Here is an 18,677-nt window from a genome sequence, read left to right as displayed (position 1 = left end):
TTGATTTTGTTGTTCCTAAACCACCCCTGACAGATGGCTTCGGGAAAGGGAGAGAGTTGTATAGTGGTAGTGTTTGGCTTGGGGGAGACCTCATTCACAAATTATTCCCCCTCCAGAGGGGGCGTAACAAAGGAATAATCTCTGCATAGACTATGCGGAAAGGACCAAGAAGGGGGAAGAGAGAATAAGACAGGAAGAATGGATCATTCTAAACACAAGTGGGAATGGTACCTACAAGTATGCAAATATTTTGCAAGTGTAAATACAGAGTTTGAAAAATCCACTTGTCCAGGATGAGTAGGAATCTTTCCTGGGCAAGTACCATTAAATTCTGCAGAATCTATGCTTTCATTAAAAAAACAAAAAAAAACAAAAAAAAAAAACCCCACAACGGTTTCTACTCCTTACTGTTGCAAAGAAAACCTTTCAAATAAGAACTTAGTGTAACCAATGCAGTATTGTCTTCCTACTATAAATCTGCCCACAGCTCTGGTGATCTAGGTTCTACTATGAGCTTCAGGGCCTCTGCTGCTGCCCAGAATTTTCTTAAGCTGCAGCAGTATGAGAGCTCACCAGATTCTCCCCAGTTTCACTGATCTTCAGAACTCTGTGGGCTGCAGTGACTGACACTGGTACACAAAGTGCCAGCTCTGGCCAAGGCCGTAGGCGTTAGCTAAGAGCTGACAAACTCATAGTTGGAGACCAAAACAGCTCACCTGTATGTAAGTTTTGTTCAAAATAGGTATTAGTCTTATGACAATGTATTTAGTGTTTAACCTCTATGACATGCTTGTAAATTGCTGCATGCATTAATCTCACTTGTAAGGGCTGTATTCCATGCTTTATGGAAATACGTAAGATTTGCTTTAGAAGTTTGAAAATGTTTGCTCTGCACTTGTGAACCCAGGCATGGGAATCTCCCCATCCAGGAGGACTATAAAACATTAAGTGGGCCATCATAAGACATAAGCTTTCTTAATTGCCCCATCCATCCATGGAGAAGTAGGTGCAGAAGACCTCATCCCATTGGTTTGAATGCTGGAAGAGGGAAATAAAAATAGTGGACATGAAGATTTTTCATCTCTTTGCTGTGTGAACTCAACAGGGCTAGAGACACTAAACTGAAGCTAGAGATCCACAGGGGTTACCCCTGGGTCTGCCCTGAAAGACATTTTGAATTGACAGATCTGTATAACTCTGTCACTTTTAGGATTTAGATTGCAACTCATTTGTGTGTATAATTTTGGTTGCTTTAATCTATAAATAACTCTCATTTCTTTTTCCTAGTTAATAAATCTTTCGATAGTTTATTACAGGATTGGCTACAGGAGTTTTCTTTGCTGTAAGATCTAGGTACCAGTTGATCTGTGGTAAGTGACTGGTCTCTTGAGACTGGAAGCAACCTGAATATTTTGTGGTTTTTGGTGTAGGTGACCATTTATCACTAAATCCAGCTTGCCTGGGTGGCAAGATAGACTGGAGAGTCTAAGGAGACTGTGTGTGGCTCCATGGTAAGACTGTTACAGTGATCCAGGAGTTCACATTTGTCACTGGCTTGGTGAAATCTAATTATAGAACATATCACCAGTTTGGGGTGTCTGCCCTGAGTTAGGCACTCACAGTTAAGCACTCCTGACTACAACACCTGACAAAATCAGCTCCTTTTCAATTGCTTGGTAAAGTTCTGAGCAGTAACTAGCAAAGGAATAGGGTAGCAGAGACAAGACATTCCCTTTGCAGTAGCCAGAAATGTAAGAGCGAGGTAAAAAGTAAAAGCATACATACACTAGCACAGCAGCCAGAGTCCTGGAGGAAAGATAAAGTAGTGGAGAACTCCCTCCCACACACCCTCTTGTAGCTTGGAGATTTTCCAGTGGAATCTGACTTGCAAGTGTCTGATACTCTTGAAGCCCCTCTAGGGGCTGCAGGTGTGTGTGTGTGTCTTCATTACTTTACCCCTTACCCAGCTGCCCAGCTACTGTGATGGGTGGATGTCTCTACAACTCTACCGCTCCCTTAAATTTCTGGCTGCAAGGAAACTGTGAACTAATAAGAGATTTTCACAGGGATCAAATCACTGCACTTTCTTTGTCTTTCTACATTGCACAGAAATGAAGAATGAATAACTTCTGTTCCCTGGTGTTTTGACGTACAGGTTACTTTATTTGTATGCGGTTTCTCTTTATAACCCCTTGATGCAAGCTTTTTGGATAAAGGTCATTTTTCTCTGGAAACATCAAGGCTATTGCATAATGTTTGATTGTCGATCAGAGAATTTACACTGCTGGGCACCAATCCTGCAGTTGATCAATCAGAACTGAAGCTGTGTACCCACAAATGTAAATCAGATTCCATGGGAGTGTGCAAGCATGGTGCAAGTTCAGAGCCCTGGACTTCATTGAGGCGGGGCAGAGGGAAACAGCATGTTTATTTTCTAGGACTCTAAAAAGGTGATAAAATATTGAGGAAATTGGGACGAAGAGTAATCATGCCAAGGCATGGTGAAGAGGAACGTGGATTTAAAACATCTGTTGGTTACTCAACCACGGCTTATTAAATTATTAAAACTACTACTGCATACAAAAATACACAACTAAATGTCCATTTGTGATTGCAGTGAGGCTACTAACTTACCACAGCAGTGACATTTGAAATGGTCAAGCAATTAAGCCATGAAAATGGACACTCAGCATTCCAACAAAACATTGTTATGAGATGTGACTGCTGCTAACATTTAGCAGCTAATTTTTAAACTTCCATATCAGCAGTTAGTTTCCCAACAAGAACTTAAAAAAGAAAAGCAAGCAAGCAAGAAAAAGGCATGATCTTGCTCCCACTGAAGCCAATGAGTGTTTTTGCTCTTGAGCTCAACGGGCCAGATTGTGACACTCCTATTCAAGATGTGCAATAGTTTAACTCAGAGAGCAGCCACCCCACTGATTTCAATGGGACCACGTGTGGAGTAACATTTTATTCAGTAAAAACAACGAGGAGTCCTTGTGGCACCTGAGAGACTAACAAATTTATTTGGGCATAAGCTTTCGTGGGATAACAACCCACTTCATGAGATGCATGAAGTGGAAAATACAGTAAGCAGGAATAAATATAAAGCACATAAAAAGATCATAGAATCATAGAAGATTAGGGTTGGAAGAGACCTCAGGAGGTCATCTAGTCCAATCCCCTGCTCAAAGCAGGACCAACCCCAACTAAATCATCCCAGCCAGGGCTTTGTCAAGCTGGGCCTTAAAAACATCTAAGGAAGGAGATTCCACCACCTCCCTAGGTAACCCATTCCAGTGCTTCACCACCCTCCTAGTGAAACAGTGTTTCCTAATATCCAACTTAGACCTCCCCCACTGCAACTTGAGACCATTGCTTCTTTTTCTGTCATCTACCACCACTGAGAACAGCCGAGCTCCCCCCTCTTTGGAACCCCATTTCAGGTAGTTGAAAGCAGCTATCAAATCCCCCCTCACTCTTCTCTTCTGCAGACTAAATAAGCCCAGTTCCCTCAGCCTCTCCTCGGAAGTCATGTGCCCCAGCCCCCTAATCATTTTCGTTGCCCTCTGCTGGACTCTCTCCGATTTGTCCACATCTCTTCTGTAGTGGGGGGACCAAAACTGGATGCAATACTCCAGATGTGGCCTCACCAGTGCCGAATAGAGAGGAATAATCACTTCCCTTGATCTGCTGGTAATGCTCCTACTAATACAGCCCAGTATGCCGTTCTCTTTCTTGGCAACGAGGGCACACTGCTGACTCATATCCAGCTTCTTGTCCACTGTAATCCCCAGGTCCTTTTCTGCAGAACTGCTGCTTAGCCAGTCGGTCCCCAGCCTGTAGTGGTGCACGGGATTCTTCCTTCCTAAGTGCAGGACTCTGCACTTGTCTTTGTTGAACCTCATCAGATTTCTTTTGGCCCAATCCTCCAATTTGTCTAGGTCACTCTGGACCCTATCCCTACCCTCCAGCGTATCTACCTCTCCCCCCAGCTTAGTGCCATCTGCGAACTTGCTGAGGGTGCAATCCATCCCATCATCCAGATCATTAATAAAGATGTTAAACAAAATCGGCCCCAGGACCGACCCCTGGGGCACTCTGCTTGATATTGGCTGCCAATTAGACATCGAGCCGTTAATCACTACCCATTGAGACCGACAATCTAGCCAGCTTTCTATCCACCTTATAGTCCATTCATCCAATCCATACTTTTTTAACTTGCTGGCAAGAATACTGTGGGAGACCGTATCAAAAGCTTTGCTAAAGTCAAGATATAGTACATCCACCGCTTTCCCCATATCCACAGAGCCAGTTATCTCATCATAAAATGCAATCAGGTTGGTCAGGCATGACTTTCCCTTAGTGAATCCATGTTGACTGTTCCCGATCACCTTCCTCTCCTCCAAGTGATGGTGTATTTTTATTCCTGCTTACTGTATTTACCACTCCATGCATCTGATGAGGTGGTTTATATCCCACGAAAGCTTATGCCCAAATACATTTGTTAGTCTCTAAGGTGCCACAAGGACTTCTCGTTGTTTTTACGGATACAGACTAACATGGCTACCCCTCTGAAACCTGTCATTTTGTTCAGTGTAAGCAAGGGAATCAGAATCTCAACAATGTGAGCAGAATTTGGGCTCCTTATTTCCTGCGTGTAAACCCTGAACTTCATGAACCAGTTAAGAACAAAAGCAGAATATCCTTTCAGTCAGCACGGATTCATCCAGAAAAGTAACATCTACTTCTGGAATTTCCCCACTTACCTTTCTGTGAACACTCAAGACATTGCCGCTCATCTTTGTTATCGTTATTGTGCTGGTTTAGCATTGAACTGCTCTGCTGGGACCCCTTATTAGGAAGCCTTTTTTCGCTGTGTTGGGCTGGTGGGGAATGGACATCTGCTATTTCAATGTTTTGTTTGTTTTGACTGCGTCTCAATGAGCGACGTCTGACCTCTGCCTCCATTGTTTTATTCATTTTCTTGAGTACTTTCTGCACCTAAACACGTGCTGGGAAAAGAACTATTAGTAGCCATTATCCTCACAACAAGAATGTTTTAAAAAGTACCTTAATCCATAACCAGAAACTCTTGCTTAATCTAGTATTTTTTAAAAACATGATCTTTATAAATGCAATAGAGTTGGTTCAAACACAACTATGAATTCATCAATAATTTGTTAATGTGAAAAATATATAACTTTATATAACTGTAAAACACACCTGTGCAAAATAATCAAATCATTAGTGTTTACCAGTCAATTATATTTTCAACGTTACATATTGAAGACCAACTAAGCATGATTAACAGTTTTCAGATTAAAGTTTACTACTAGACTTACCTCTATTTTTCTTCAGTGTAAGACCTCTGAGCTATTTTGTGTGGTGTGTGAGATAAAACTAGACCGAGCTATTAACAGGCAGGAATTTCCTTATACAGAGCTAATCATTGTGTTTTTTACTGCACCTGATTTCTTTAATCTTTGTTTCTAAGTAGCTTAATTGGCAGATGGCTGCAGCATTAGATAATATTAAAAAGATCCTTTCACCCTTTTCTTTGAGAAATTACACATAAACCCAGCAAGGGCAGCGAGTGTGGAAGCTGCAAATGCATTCACCAGACTAAAAGTAAAAGCAGTTACGTTGTTTGTTACCTATCAGCATCCAGTACAAAGTCTGCATATCTGGGGTGGGTCTAGGTGTTACCAAGGTGAGAAGAGCAGAAATACTACAGTGTCAACAAACAGCACCCTTGAATCACTAGTCCAAATCTAACCCATGCTGGTAATGGCCTATCCAGGTACTTGTATGGGCTGTCTCACCATAGTAGCTGAACACGTGTCACAAGGGGAAAAGTTGACAACTCTTGCTCTCTCTCTCACTTTTCCCTGCCACCTCCAGACAGGATTTGGGTGTTTGTTTTCTTAAATGAATGGGAGAGGACGAGGGGACTCTTGTAGGAAAGGTTGGGTAAAGAGATGGGCTTTGCATTTGGCTCAGAACGCGGTAAGGTTAGCAGTCATTTTTATTTCACTTGGCAGTGAGTTGTATAGGTATGGTCAGACTCCTGTGAAAGGTCCATCTCTCTGGGTTACAAGCATAATCCTACTGGTCAACTGTTCCAGTGAAAGGCAGCTGTGGTGGTAAATCATGGATGAAGCGATCTCTCCGATAAGCCAAGACTGTTTCTGTGCACAGCTTTGGAAATCAAGACATTGACCTAAAACTGCACTCTGTTCAATAGGGAGCCAGTACTGAGAGGTGAAAGTGTCTTTATGGGGTGTGGCCCCTTGTGGGTAGAATAGAAGTCCAATGCCTACCACAGCTGTATGGCTGCTGTACACAAGGCAGCTCTTTGGGCTAGATCCACAAAGGGGACCTGGACTCAGCGATGAAACGCCTAACTTGTAGGTATCCTGCCATCTAGTAGAACCCACAGCCCTCAGTTGCGCACCAAACTGGGTGAGTGTGACATACCCAGGGTACAATCCAGATTAATGAGTAGCTGTGTCACCCCTGCCCTCTAGCCTGGGGTGTCCTTTACAACTGCTGTAGCCTCGAGTCTGGACTGCTCACAAACAGCCTCTAGCATGCAAGTCACTCCCAGCTGTGTCTGTGTGTGTGCTGAAGCCAGCCAGCCACACCTTGTCTCTTACCAACCTTGGTTATGCTGCTGGGTGACCCTAACACACTCCCAATCCTGGATTTCCCTCCAGAAATGTATGTCCTGTACTGCCCAACACCTCTCCTGGACAGTACAAGCTTATATAAAGTTCATTATTGTATTAATAGAAATGATATGCAAACAGTTTGTTACCCCAAATGAAGTTTTGCAAACACTTCAATTCAAACACACTGTATTAGATAAAACAATAAAACAGTTTATTAACTACAGAGAAATTTTAAGTGAGTACAAGTAATGAGGCATAAAAGTCAGAAATAGTTACAAGATAAATAAAGATAAAATGGAATTGGTGCCTAACTTAACCAACTATGTTAAATTCAAAGCAATGTTTTTCTCAACACATGCTCTCAGCCATCTGACCAAACTTCTTAGATCAGGACCCCTTCTCCAATTCAATGGCAGCTTCCTTTGCTCTTTCTGGTATAGTGAATTGATGGACACAGAGAGAAAGAGGGGTGGGGCCTTGGAGTGTTTGTCTCTCATTTTTATGGTGTCAGTCCCCCTCTCGGAAAACAGTTCTAGCTGAGATTCTGGAGACAGAGAGTCTATAGGAAACGATATTCCCTGCTGCTTTTCCTCACCTATTGGAGCTTCTTTTTGTTTCCCTTCCTGTTTGAGGACTCTGTTTACTGCTTAAATGCAAACTAAGCAGAGCTGACATTCCTTTGTCTGAGACAGACCTGTTTGCCAACCTCAGTTTGGAACATGGGATGAGATCACCATACAGGAGAATCTTATAACTTCACATACAATGTTGCCAGACATATTTTATCAGGACAATACTGACCAGCAAATAATGAGTTTTCAGATGATACCTTACAAGGCATAGGCGCCAATTCCGTGGTGCTCCGGGGCTTGAGCACCCATGGGGAAAAATTAGCGGGTGCTTGGCACCCACTGGCAGCCAAGCTCCCCCTGCCCCTGCCTTGCCTCCTCCTCCCATCCCAAGCGTGCCGCGTCCCCGCTCCTCCCAGCGCTTCCTGCCCCCTCAATGCCTAACAGCTGTTTGGTGGCACTTAGGACTTTCCTGGAGGGAGGGGGAGGAGAGGGGATGCGGCGCGCTCAGGGGAGGAGGCGGAGAAGAGGCAGGGACTTGAGGGAAGTGGGTGGAATGGGGGCGGGAACTTTGGAGAAGGGATGGAAAGGGGGCTGGGTGAGGGCGGTGCAGGGCGGGACAAGGTGGGCCAGGTGCGGGGCCAGGGGTGGGTGGGGGGGTCGAGCACCCACCGGGCGGAGGGGAAGTCGGCACCTATGTTACAAGGCATACTTTGTGTAGCGCCCCCTCTCCACCCAGTTACCTTCTTTAATGCCAATCTGCTTACAGGTTTTGATGGACAGGTCTGGGTTCTTCTGGATCCCACCACCCACTCAGCAGGGTGTATCTTCTTTATTTTTTCCCTATGAATTTATTTGGCGGTGCCTCCATCCCCCTCGCTCCTTCCTGGCAGGGTCACCAGGGCAACTTGGGAGGAAAATTCTAACACCCACTTACTTGCCAGATAGTTGGAGACTCCCAAGAAATAACACAAACACATACAATATATTCAACACAGTAATTATATTAAACAGGAGACAAATATAACATAACAGGGTAAAACACTATTCTTAGGGTCACCGGTGCCCACGCTGATAATACCTGTGACTTTCCCCAGTCACGTGACCTGATGTAGCAAATGTAAGATTAGTGTCCCATTGGTACGCGTACTTTGTTGAGGCCCTTGATGACCTACGACCACGATATCTTTTTCTGCAGTGGTTTAGCAGTGTGGCTGACTGGGTTCAGTACAGCCCAAAGGACTCACAAGTGGGAGAAGGTGGTAAGTCCCTCCACAGGTTTAATAGGCAGCAGGTTATAAAATCCCCAAACCCTTACTCCTTGGCTTGAGGACACAGTTCAGGGAGTAGGGGGTCCCCAAAACAATTTCTCTGACTGACTGACTAAAATATGGTTCACTCACAAACTCCATGAATGATCCTCAGGTTGAGAGACAACTCTGTCACTGCAGAGGGGCTGATCTCTGCTGGCAGGGATCCTCTTCAGGCAGGAGTCAGGCTGCATCTTCTGGTCCCAGGATTTCCCCTCACCACAAAAGGGTGCAGGGCTCAAGGTGCAGATTACACAATTATACTAAAATCTGTAGTCTCCTACCCCAGCGTCCAGACACACTCACAGCAGGCAGCAGCCCTGGACTAGCAGCCAGAGCAGAGCTGACCATGTGGTGACTGGTCTCACCTAGGGAGCTGGAGGGCTAACTCAGCCTGGCTGGGGAAGTTTCCCAGCAAAACTCTACAAACAGGGAGTCATCAGTGGAGAGGGAAAAGCCCAGCTGAGGGATCTTGCTTTCAGGTCCCTAGAGGCCAGTTCTCAGGGGGAACCCTGCATGCAGGCCTGGGACTCACCAGCTCCCCACACAGCCAGTCCTGCCCTTCCCTGGCTAGCTCCAGACTGCCTCAAAAAATGGCTTCTCCCCTTTCCTGAGCTCCCTGGGAAGAGCATCTCACTCCCTATTGATTGCCAGGCAGACTCTGAGGCTACCTTGGCTCCCCCTCCCTACCAGGGACAGTGTGCCTCTCCCTGAGCTGCCAGCAGACAGAGCCCCAGGAATCTAGGGGTTACACTTGTATAAAGATTATTACAGCAGTGTGTAGGGTGTGGACACAGGGGTACATGCTGTCACAGTGAGTGCTCTAACTGGGTTACATGATGTAAGAGGGTACCATCACAACTGTATTTTGTGTAGGGCCCAATCTGGTAGGCGACTGCTGAGAACACCTACTGTATCGGGCCCCACTAGAAAGATAGACAAGACAATACCTGGTTTGAGGATCCTGGTCGCCATAGATGCTACGCTGCTCGAGGCACAAGGATTTAGGTGGCTTTGTAGATGCCCACTGGCAGTTACAGGGTTAGGCAGAGTGAAGATTTTGAGGATCTAAATATTGGACTTAGGCACCTAAATCCCTTTGTGGACCTAGCCTTTTGTCTTTTTCTCTATGTGAGGTGAGGGGGCTGAACAGTTGCTACAGACTGTAGAGCAAATGACTTTTGCCCTTAAGGTCCTCAGCTAGGCCAAAGAAACAATGCTGATTATATTGTAGAACTCATTGCCACAGGAAGTCATTGAGGCTAAGAATTAGGGATGTAAGAGTTTAACTGGTTTCTGTTAACTGTTAAACTATGCCCAGGGTCCCGGCTGCTGTGTGGCCGGGGTTCCTCCAGGCTGCTGACCCCATGGCCGGGGTCCCTCCGAGCTGCTAGGATCCCTCTGTGCTGTCGGCCCCATAGCGGGGGTTCTGGCTGCCGCCCGGCATCACAATATGCCCAGGGTCCCTCTGGGCTGCTGGTCCCACGGCTGGGGTCCTGGCTGCCACCCGACATCCCAGTGTGCCCAGGGTCCCTCTGGGCTGCTGGCCCCATGGCCGGGGTCCGTCCCGGCTGCTGCCTTGCTGCGGGATGCCGGGTGGCAGCAGAGCCGCAGGTGCGGGGCTGGCAGCCGGGATGTCGGCACGGGTAGCAGCAGAGCTCCAGATGCGGCGGCAGCTGCAGAGATCCCCAGATGCGGGGGCAGCAGCAGAGCCCTTCGTAAAACGTGGGGGTGCTGCAGCATCCCCCACACCTCTAGTTCCCCGGGTAAATGTTTAACCATGTAACCGACAGAAATTTAATCGGTTACACGGTTACTTTTTAAAATGTTATTTACATCCCTACTAAGAATTTAACAAGATTCACAAAGGGTTTGGATAGTTATAAAGATATCAAGGATATGTAGAGTTGTTTTAACTAACAATAATAGTTTTGGAAGGGTGAGTGAACCTCATGCTTCAGGGCTTAGCCTAATCTCAAACTATTAGAGACCAGGTGGAGACCTATGATGGGAAAAATTATCCCACATCTGCTTACAATAGGGCTCCCCTTCCTCTGAAGCACTTGGTGTTGGTCACCATGTCCCTTCCAGTCAGACAAGGCTGATCCTTAACTCCTGAAGCTGCAGAACAGAGGAAAACCCACTGCAGAGAGCGAGCCTGAGAATGATGTATTCCCACAGCCATCCAAGGAAACTAGCTCCTTCAAACTATCAATTGTCATGGTAGAGCCCTTTGGGATGGGGTTGAGTAAATCACTGCTTGTGAGGGAAACATGTTGTTGCACAAGCTACCTCAGATTCACTTGATGACAACTGGTCGGTCTTCCAAAGGGGAAGAAAAAAAGTTCTTTATCTCATCTCCTAGCAATGCAGGATGATACAGGATACATTACCTTCCTGATATTTTTAAATGCTAATTTTTCATTTACTGGAAGATCGTTATATATATATATATATATATATATATATATATAATGTGAAGATTATTAAAAAAAACCTGTTGGGCAAATATATGCATGAAAAACTATTGACATACACAAGTGAGTAATTTAATTCAGCTGTTTGACTAATGAGCTATAATTTGGAGAGCCTATGCCGTTAAATATCAGATAGATTCCAACATAACTATCCCTTTAATTGAAAAGTAAATACATTTCTAGCTAGACAATAAATATGAGTTTAAAACTGCAACCCTTAAGAAGGATTTGAAGGAATCAATTTGACTGCAGAAATTTGGTCTGCAACTTTATATTTAGGCTTGGCAGGATTCATTTAAAAAAAATAATTTCCGCCAATAATATCAATGTTTATTTTTAAGCATTTTTAATTTTTATCCATTTAAATTGTTACTGTTGTGCAAAATTATGAGTTTTAAGCACTTTTAATTTTTTTTTAAATCAATTTAAATAGTCGGGAGGGTCAGACAATAATTTAACAACAGTAGATGTTGAGATTCAAAAAGTTAAAGCTTTATAACTGTTAAAAACATTATCACATTAAAATTTATAAAATAAATATTCTTAAATCAAACTCTAGTAAGTTCTGAAGCAGCATTTTTCTTACTTTGCCTATCTGTACATTTCAATTATTATTGATGGAAACATTTTTTCATTGGTCTGTGTGTGTACCATGAAATTGATAGTTACTGGCATTTACTGATAAAAATCTAGTCCTTCTAAGCCTACTTATATTAGTATTACATAAAAATCCCTACCATTAAAGATGCAAAGTTAAATACTCCTATATTGAAACCATGCAGTGAGCACCATCCATCGTGCGCACTGAATGAGGCAGAGTCCTATGGAAAAGAAGCATATGATCATGTAAAGACTGTTACCATAGTGCATATGCACAAGGGGGCTACATTAAGACTGCACAGGGTGCCTTAATTCTGGCATTTCTTAACTTTTGACTGCTTGACCTTATAACCTTAATGTTTTAATGTCTCTTTTAAAATTTAATTTCTTACATTTTTAAAGAGCAGCCACTTCCCCTCTATACCCCCCCAAAGCCAAAACAGAAATTCTGTTATGTGGACCCATGTTGACCCTCACTAGAAAGTGAAGAAACATTTGCCAGTGGGATTCACAGCTTAGCTAGCAGTCAGAGGAATGTTGCAACTTGGGAATCCAAGATCAAGTGCACTTCTGCCTCTCTACCCCAGCCAGGGGTGCTGGAACAGGGGGGGTTAGGAGTCCATGCCCACCCCCTTTAAAAGTGGGAGGGCTATGCTCTCCCACTCTTTGCTGGCTGTAAGGGCAAGCGGTGGGGGGCGGGGCCTCAGAAGGAAGGGGCGGCACAAGGGTGGGCAACTAAAGAAAGGATTTTATAATGGAACGTGTTAAGGTTGTCTAAATATAGGTAGCATGACAACCACCACCTCTAACGGTATTTTAAATGCTATGGAAAGTCCTTTTTTTTCATATTGAGATTCCCTGTAAAAGAGAAGGCTTCTAATTTTGCAATTTAAATTTCCCCCCTTCCCATGCCTAAAATAAATAAAGCTATGAATTAAATCTACAAATATAGGTCTAAACATTGGTCCAACACACATCTACCTAAAATAAATAAATTAAATTATACCTGTCAAAATGAATGCATACGACATACTTCTAAATTTCTTTACATTTATATTTTATGAGAAAAACTGATGTTTTTTGCAAAAAAAGATGCAAATATTATAATATACAAATAAGCGCTTTTACACATCTGAAAGGAAGCATGAAAGCCAAAAAACTGAATATTTCGTAAACAAGTATTTACATTGATGTGCATATTCAGAAAGCTCATGTATGAATTATTTTAACCATCATAAAAAGTTCCCATGTAGATTTTCTATATACACATGTCTGTCTGTCTGTCAACTGACAAATTTAGTAAAATTTGACAACCAGTATCAGCTAGTTCAACATTTTCAGTCTTGTGATTAAAATATATACTCCATAATATAAAATATTGTGTTCAAGATTCATTAAGGCCCTGAGTAAGCAAACCCACCCTAATCAACAAAGCACTTAAGCATATGCTTAAGACCCACTGACTTTAATGGTATTTAACAGCATGCTTAAAAAGTGGGCTTTAGTGCTTTGCAGAACAGAGGCTAAAGTCAGGATAGGGGCCAGGTTACTAATATTCTAGGAGTCCAGCTTGCAAATTAGTAACCACAGGCTACAGCAAAGTGAGACTGTCCTAAAGTATTACAGTCAAAGTAACAATTTTAGTAAACACACACATGCTATATCATGTTTTGTTTAGTCTCCAATTTCATATAAGATTTTAATAGACAACAATTTTTTTCATATCTGAGTATGCTTCTGAAACGTCATCTAATGGTTTATTTGCGTGATTCACTGAAGTTTCGTCTTCTAAATTAGATAACTCATCTTCTACAGCAGATTTTTTGTTTGCAACTGGTTCAGCAGTTTCAGTTTGCAGCATTTGCTCAAGTCTCTGTATACCTGTAAAAAGAAAGACACATCAGTATAAGTTTCTTCTCAAGGGAAGCAGTGGTGTTGAAAGTGTCCTTAACTATACTTTAAACATCTTAGATTGTTGGAAGAGAATTTTTAAAATCCAAATTACTTTTCCACAAATGATGCAGAATGCAGGACTACTTTTCCACTAATGATCTTTTTACATTTCTCAGATTGGATAAATAGATTAATTGCAGGGTTTTTTATTTTCACTTTCAAGTTACATCAATTTTCAAGTTGGTTCTCATGCATGATCAAAATAATGCAGCCGTTGGGTTGCAAATTCTGCAGGAAAAATTTATGTAATAACTGTTTCCACTGGAACTTTAAAAAAAGTCAAGAGAACATTTCTATTTGACTTCAGTTCGTGAAAAGATTATTTTTACAAAACAAAGTTGTTGGGTTTTTTTTTTAATTTACAAGCTGATGTGGCCAGCTGCAAAGCTTCAACAGATTTCAAATCCATATATCTATGTCCTGCATTTCTTTTCTACGTGGCAACTGCAATTTAAATCACTAAACTCTGTTGTAATTCACACTTTTAGTTATTTCAATGCAAGTCTGTGTGTCAATACTCATTTCAGAATAAAAACGTCCTACTGTAAATAGATTTTTTAAAACCAAATTAAGAATTACCGAAATAGGGCATTATCTGAAATAACACATTGAATTACAACCAATGTAGTTATTTCAGTTCCAGTTACTGTGCAGAGAAGATCTTACTCAGATTGTATAGGAGTTTTGTCTGAGAAAAGAAATTGCAGGATTTGGCCCTTAATCATGAAAATTTAGAAGGACAGAGTTAGGCTCTGATCCTGCAAACATACATTTAATTTTATGTAACAATAGTCACATTAAGGTCTTCAAAATGCTACTCACATGCATAAATAAAGCAAAGCATGTGCTTAAGCATTTGCAGGATCAGGATCTTAATTTACATAAACCAACAGATAAGATGTTTACTAATGCCAAAGCGTCCCAACAATTCTCATTACATATCTTCATATCAAACCAGCTTTCTTCCATGACAGAGAGAAATCATGTTTAGGAAACGTCTTTTTTTTTTTTTTTTAAATTTCTATGAAAAGTAGTTCTCTTATTTATATTGTGGTGCTGACAGCCAGCCAGCCAACTCAGATCACAACCTCAAGGAAATGCTAAGTGTACCAATTCACTGGTTAGGATAGAACAAAGGAGGATGTTATCCCATTACATGTACATGGCATATGCCAGGAATTACCTTTGCTCTAAATGCATGAAAGCTAGTGAAATGCTAATGTTATTGTCTTCACCTGTTTCCTGTGGTTACTATCTTTGTACTTAGTCAGCCTTTAATCACAAAATGTATTAACTTTTAGATGAGAAATTACTACTTAATATGTAAAACTGCATGAAAACTAATACAGCAATCCAGAAACAATGCTTCAACTAAATGCATTATGACAGGTTTCAGAGTGGTAGCCGTGTTAGTCTGTATCAGCAAAAACAAGGAGTTGTCCTTGTGGCACCTTAGAGACTAACAAATTTATTTGGGCATAAGCTTTCTCCATTCTTTTCCCTCACTCTCACAGACCTTGGGAGACAGCCCAGTCCTTGCCTACAGACAGCCCCCCAACTTGAAACAAATACTCACCAGCAACTACACACCACACAACAAAAACACCAACCCAGGAACCAAACCCTGCTACAAACCGCGGTGCCAACTCTGTCCATATATCTATTCAAGGGACACCATCATAGGACCTAACCACATCAGCCACACCGTCCGGGGCTCGTTCACCTGCACATCTACCAATGTGATCTATGTCATCGTGTGCCAGCAATGCCCCTCTGCCATGTACATTGGCCAAACTGGACAGTCTCTACGCAAAAGAATAAATGGACACAAATCTGACATCAGGAATCATAACATTCAAAAACCAGTAGGAGAACACTTCAATCTCTCTGCTCACTCAATAACTGACCTAAAAGTGGCAATTCTTCAACAAAAAAACTTCAAAAACAGACTCCAACGTGAAACTGCAGAACTGGAATTAATTTGCAAACTAGATACCATCAGATTAGGCCTGAATAAAGACTGGGAGTGGTTGGGTCATTACAAAACCTAAACTTAATTTCCCCATTACTAATTTCTCCCTACTGTTACTCACACCTTCTTGTCAACTGTCTGTAATGGGCCACTCTCTTACCACTTCAAAAGTTATTTTTCCTCTCTTGGTATCCTGCTGTTGCTTGATTTATCTCATTAGACTGACCTCACACTTAGTAAAGCAACCCCCATCCTTTCATGTATTTATACCCGCTCCTGTATTTTTCACTTCATGCATCTGAAGAAGTGGGCTCTAGCCCACGAAAGCTTATGCCCAAATAAATTTGTTAGTCTCTAAGGTGCCACAAGGACGCCTCGTCGTAAATGCATTATGTGTGCCTCTGCAATTGAATGGCCCATTAAAAGGGATTGAAAGCCTCAGAACTGTAAATGAAGAAACATATTAACTTCAAGGCATGAGTCTTTACATTCAACAATGGGAAACCCACAAACTTTGTCTGCATTTAGTCAACAAAGCAAGAGCTGTGCGGTGCTGTCGGACTGGCACCCTGGGAGCAATTCTGCATCTCTGATCTATTTAGATGCTGTCAGGGGGCGTTCCAGATGCATGACAGGTCCGCAAAGCCATTTTGGGCAACCCTGAGGGACTTGTGGGAAACTAGCAGATATCACATCACGGCTATCATTTGGATTTAAAACTTTGACTCACCTGTTATGTATTTTATTTGCTTTAAATCTCTCAACAACTCTCCATTCTTTTTTCAGCTAATATATCTTTAGTTAGTTTACTAAAGGATTGGCTATCAGCGTTGTTTTTGGTGTGAGAGCCAGAGTATCCACTGACCTGGAGTAAGTGACCAACCCTTTGGGGTTGGAAGATCCTAATGTGAAGTGATTTTTGAATACAAGCTTATTAAAACCAAAGTCCAGTTTGTCTGAGTGCCAAGATATGCTGGAAAACCTAACGGGATTGTTGCTGGCTCCACAGTAAAGCTAATATAGTACTCCAGGAATGCATGCTTGTTACTGGTTTGGTAAGATCTAATTATAGAATATACCACCAGTATGGGCTGTGACGCTGTATGGAATATGGGAGACACTATGATATTGTTGATACCAATATTATAAAATTTTAAGGAATCTGACCAGATATGTTATGTGAGGTATCTGCAAAAATGTTATAAATTGCCTAGTATGATAATCTTGTTTATATGTTTGTATCACCTTTGTATTATGAGTTATATATATATATATGTATAGTATACCTGTATTTCCAAACTTGTGATACCCCCAGACAGATTGGCATCAGGGCACTGCCTAGCCTGTTTGATGGCCTATCAAGGGTCATCAACTGTACAATTAACCCATTGAAAGAAACCAGGGGATACACCTTACAAGTCAGCAAGGCATGTGGTATGCTTATGGAAAGAATGCTAAGACTCTACCATGCTATGTGCTGTAAAGCTTGTGTTTGTGGACACAGGAAGTACAAGCCACATGGCAAAAGAATATTAAAGGCAGTTGCATCATCTCCATTTGTCTTCATTCCTGATTCTTCCCTTGGAGTAACCTTTCTACAAATGAAGCTTTGAACAAAGGACTGAATGATCCATCCAAGCTGTGGATGTGTTCCAGAGAGACTTTCAAACCAGCAAACTCACCAGTACTGCTAAGAACCTGATACAGTAACTCCTTGCTTAAGATTGTAGTTATGGTCCTGAAAAAATGTTAATCGAATCCAATTTCCCCATAAGAATTAATGTAAATGGGTGGGAGAGGGGTTAGGTTCCAGGGACATTTTTTTTGCCAGACAAAAGACTGTATTTTATATACCCACACACATACATATACATACATATACACACACACACACACGGTATAAGTTTTAAACAAACAATTTAATACTGTACACAGCAACGATGATTGTGAAGCTTGGTTGAGGTGGTGAAGTCAGAGGGTGGGATATTTCCCAGGGAATGCCTTACTGCTAAATGATGAACTAGCATTCGGCTGAGCCCTCAAGGGTTAACACATTGTTGTTAATGTAATCTCACACTCAACAAGGCAGCATGAATGGAGGGAGGGGAGACAGCATGGCAGACAGGGACAGAGGCAACTGTGTGTGAGAGAGAGAGAGAGACTCGCATTGACCCTTTAAGTACGCTGACCCCCTCTAAGTACACTGCCTTTTTAAGTAGATCAGCAAGTTGAGACGGCAGCTGCTGCCAGCAAGCTCCCTCCGTCCTGTCCTGAGCCCTGTCATGTCCCCCGCTCTGTTCAGTGGAGATGGGGAAAAGGAGCAGAGGGGAAGGAGACACCTCGACATTAGCACCCTTCTTCCCTCCCCCCCTCCCCCAGCAGGCTGGAGGCTCCCGGGAGAAGCTCCAAGGCAGAGGGCAGGAGCAGCACACTGCAGTGTGGGAGGGACAACTGAACGGCCCGGCACTTGATAGCCTGCTGGGTAGCTGACGCACAGGGAACTTAGGGGAGTGAGGAGCTGATGGGGGGCTGCCGGCCTACCCTGGTTCCAAGCCCCCACCAGCTAGCTCCAATGGGCTACTCTTTCTGCAAGCAGTGGACAAAGCAGGCGGCTGCCAAACAATGTTATAAGGGAGCATTGCGCAACTTTAAATGAGCATGTTCTCTATTTGATCAGCGATGTAACAATGTTAACCGGGACAACGTTAAGTGAGGAGTTACTGTATATGGACTTTGAAGTCTCTGTATGTATCTGACTGCTTTACCATTTAACAACTCTCTTTTTGTTCTTTTTTCTTTGTAATAAACCTTTAGTTTTAGATGCTAAAGGATTGGCTGGCAATGTGGCTGGCCCTTTGGCGTTCAGAAGAATATTTTGTATAGTGAGAAGAGTTTTTAAGTAACTCCTCACCTTACTGCACCTTGTTTGGGAGCCAGAAAACTGGAATGCAATAAAGGGGGCTATATGATTTCTTTTTTAGCTTCTTGATAACCAGTAGGGAATCAGGACCACAGTTTGTGACTGGTTGGTGAGTCTACTTCAATGTGAACCACCAGTCTTGGGAGTATCTGCTCTCCCTTTTGCAGCCTGCCCTGACCTTGGCATTTTCAGTGAGGGCTAC

General features: G+C 42.6%; 2 protein-coding genes across 2 annotated transcripts in view; both read right to left on the bottom strand.

Moving 5' to 3' along the window:
* The window catches only part of LOC135873508 (protein lifeguard 1-like), a 28,581-nt gene extending 23,598 nt beyond the window's left edge, over window positions 1-4,983 (bottom strand). The window contains exon 1 of the mRNA XM_065398052.1: window positions 4,770-4,983. Within this exon, the coding sequence (XP_065254124.1) occupies window positions 4,770-4,983 (214 nt within the window). The remainder of the gene's footprint in view (window positions 1-4,769) is intronic.
* Window positions 4,984-12,675: 7,692 nt separating this feature from the next.
* ACCS (1-aminocyclopropane-1-carboxylate synthase homolog (inactive)) overlaps window positions 12,676-18,677 on the bottom strand; it is a 32,880-nt gene continuing 26,878 nt past the window's right edge. Inside the window, exon 14 of the mRNA XM_065399734.1 lies at window positions 12,676-13,511. Coding sequence (XP_065255806.1) covers window positions 13,330-13,511 — 182 coding nt within the window. The 3' untranslated portion in view covers window positions 12,676-13,329. The remainder of the gene's footprint in view (window positions 13,512-18,677) is intronic.

Source organism: Emys orbicularis, chromosome 2 (genome assembly GCF_028017835.1).
Source record: "Emys orbicularis isolate rEmyOrb1 chromosome 2, rEmyOrb1.hap1, whole genome shotgun sequence".
NCBI classification, from domain to species: domain Eukaryota; kingdom Metazoa; phylum Chordata; order Testudines; family Emydidae; genus Emys; species Emys orbicularis.
This window is presented reverse-complemented; position numbering and strand designations above follow the sequence as displayed.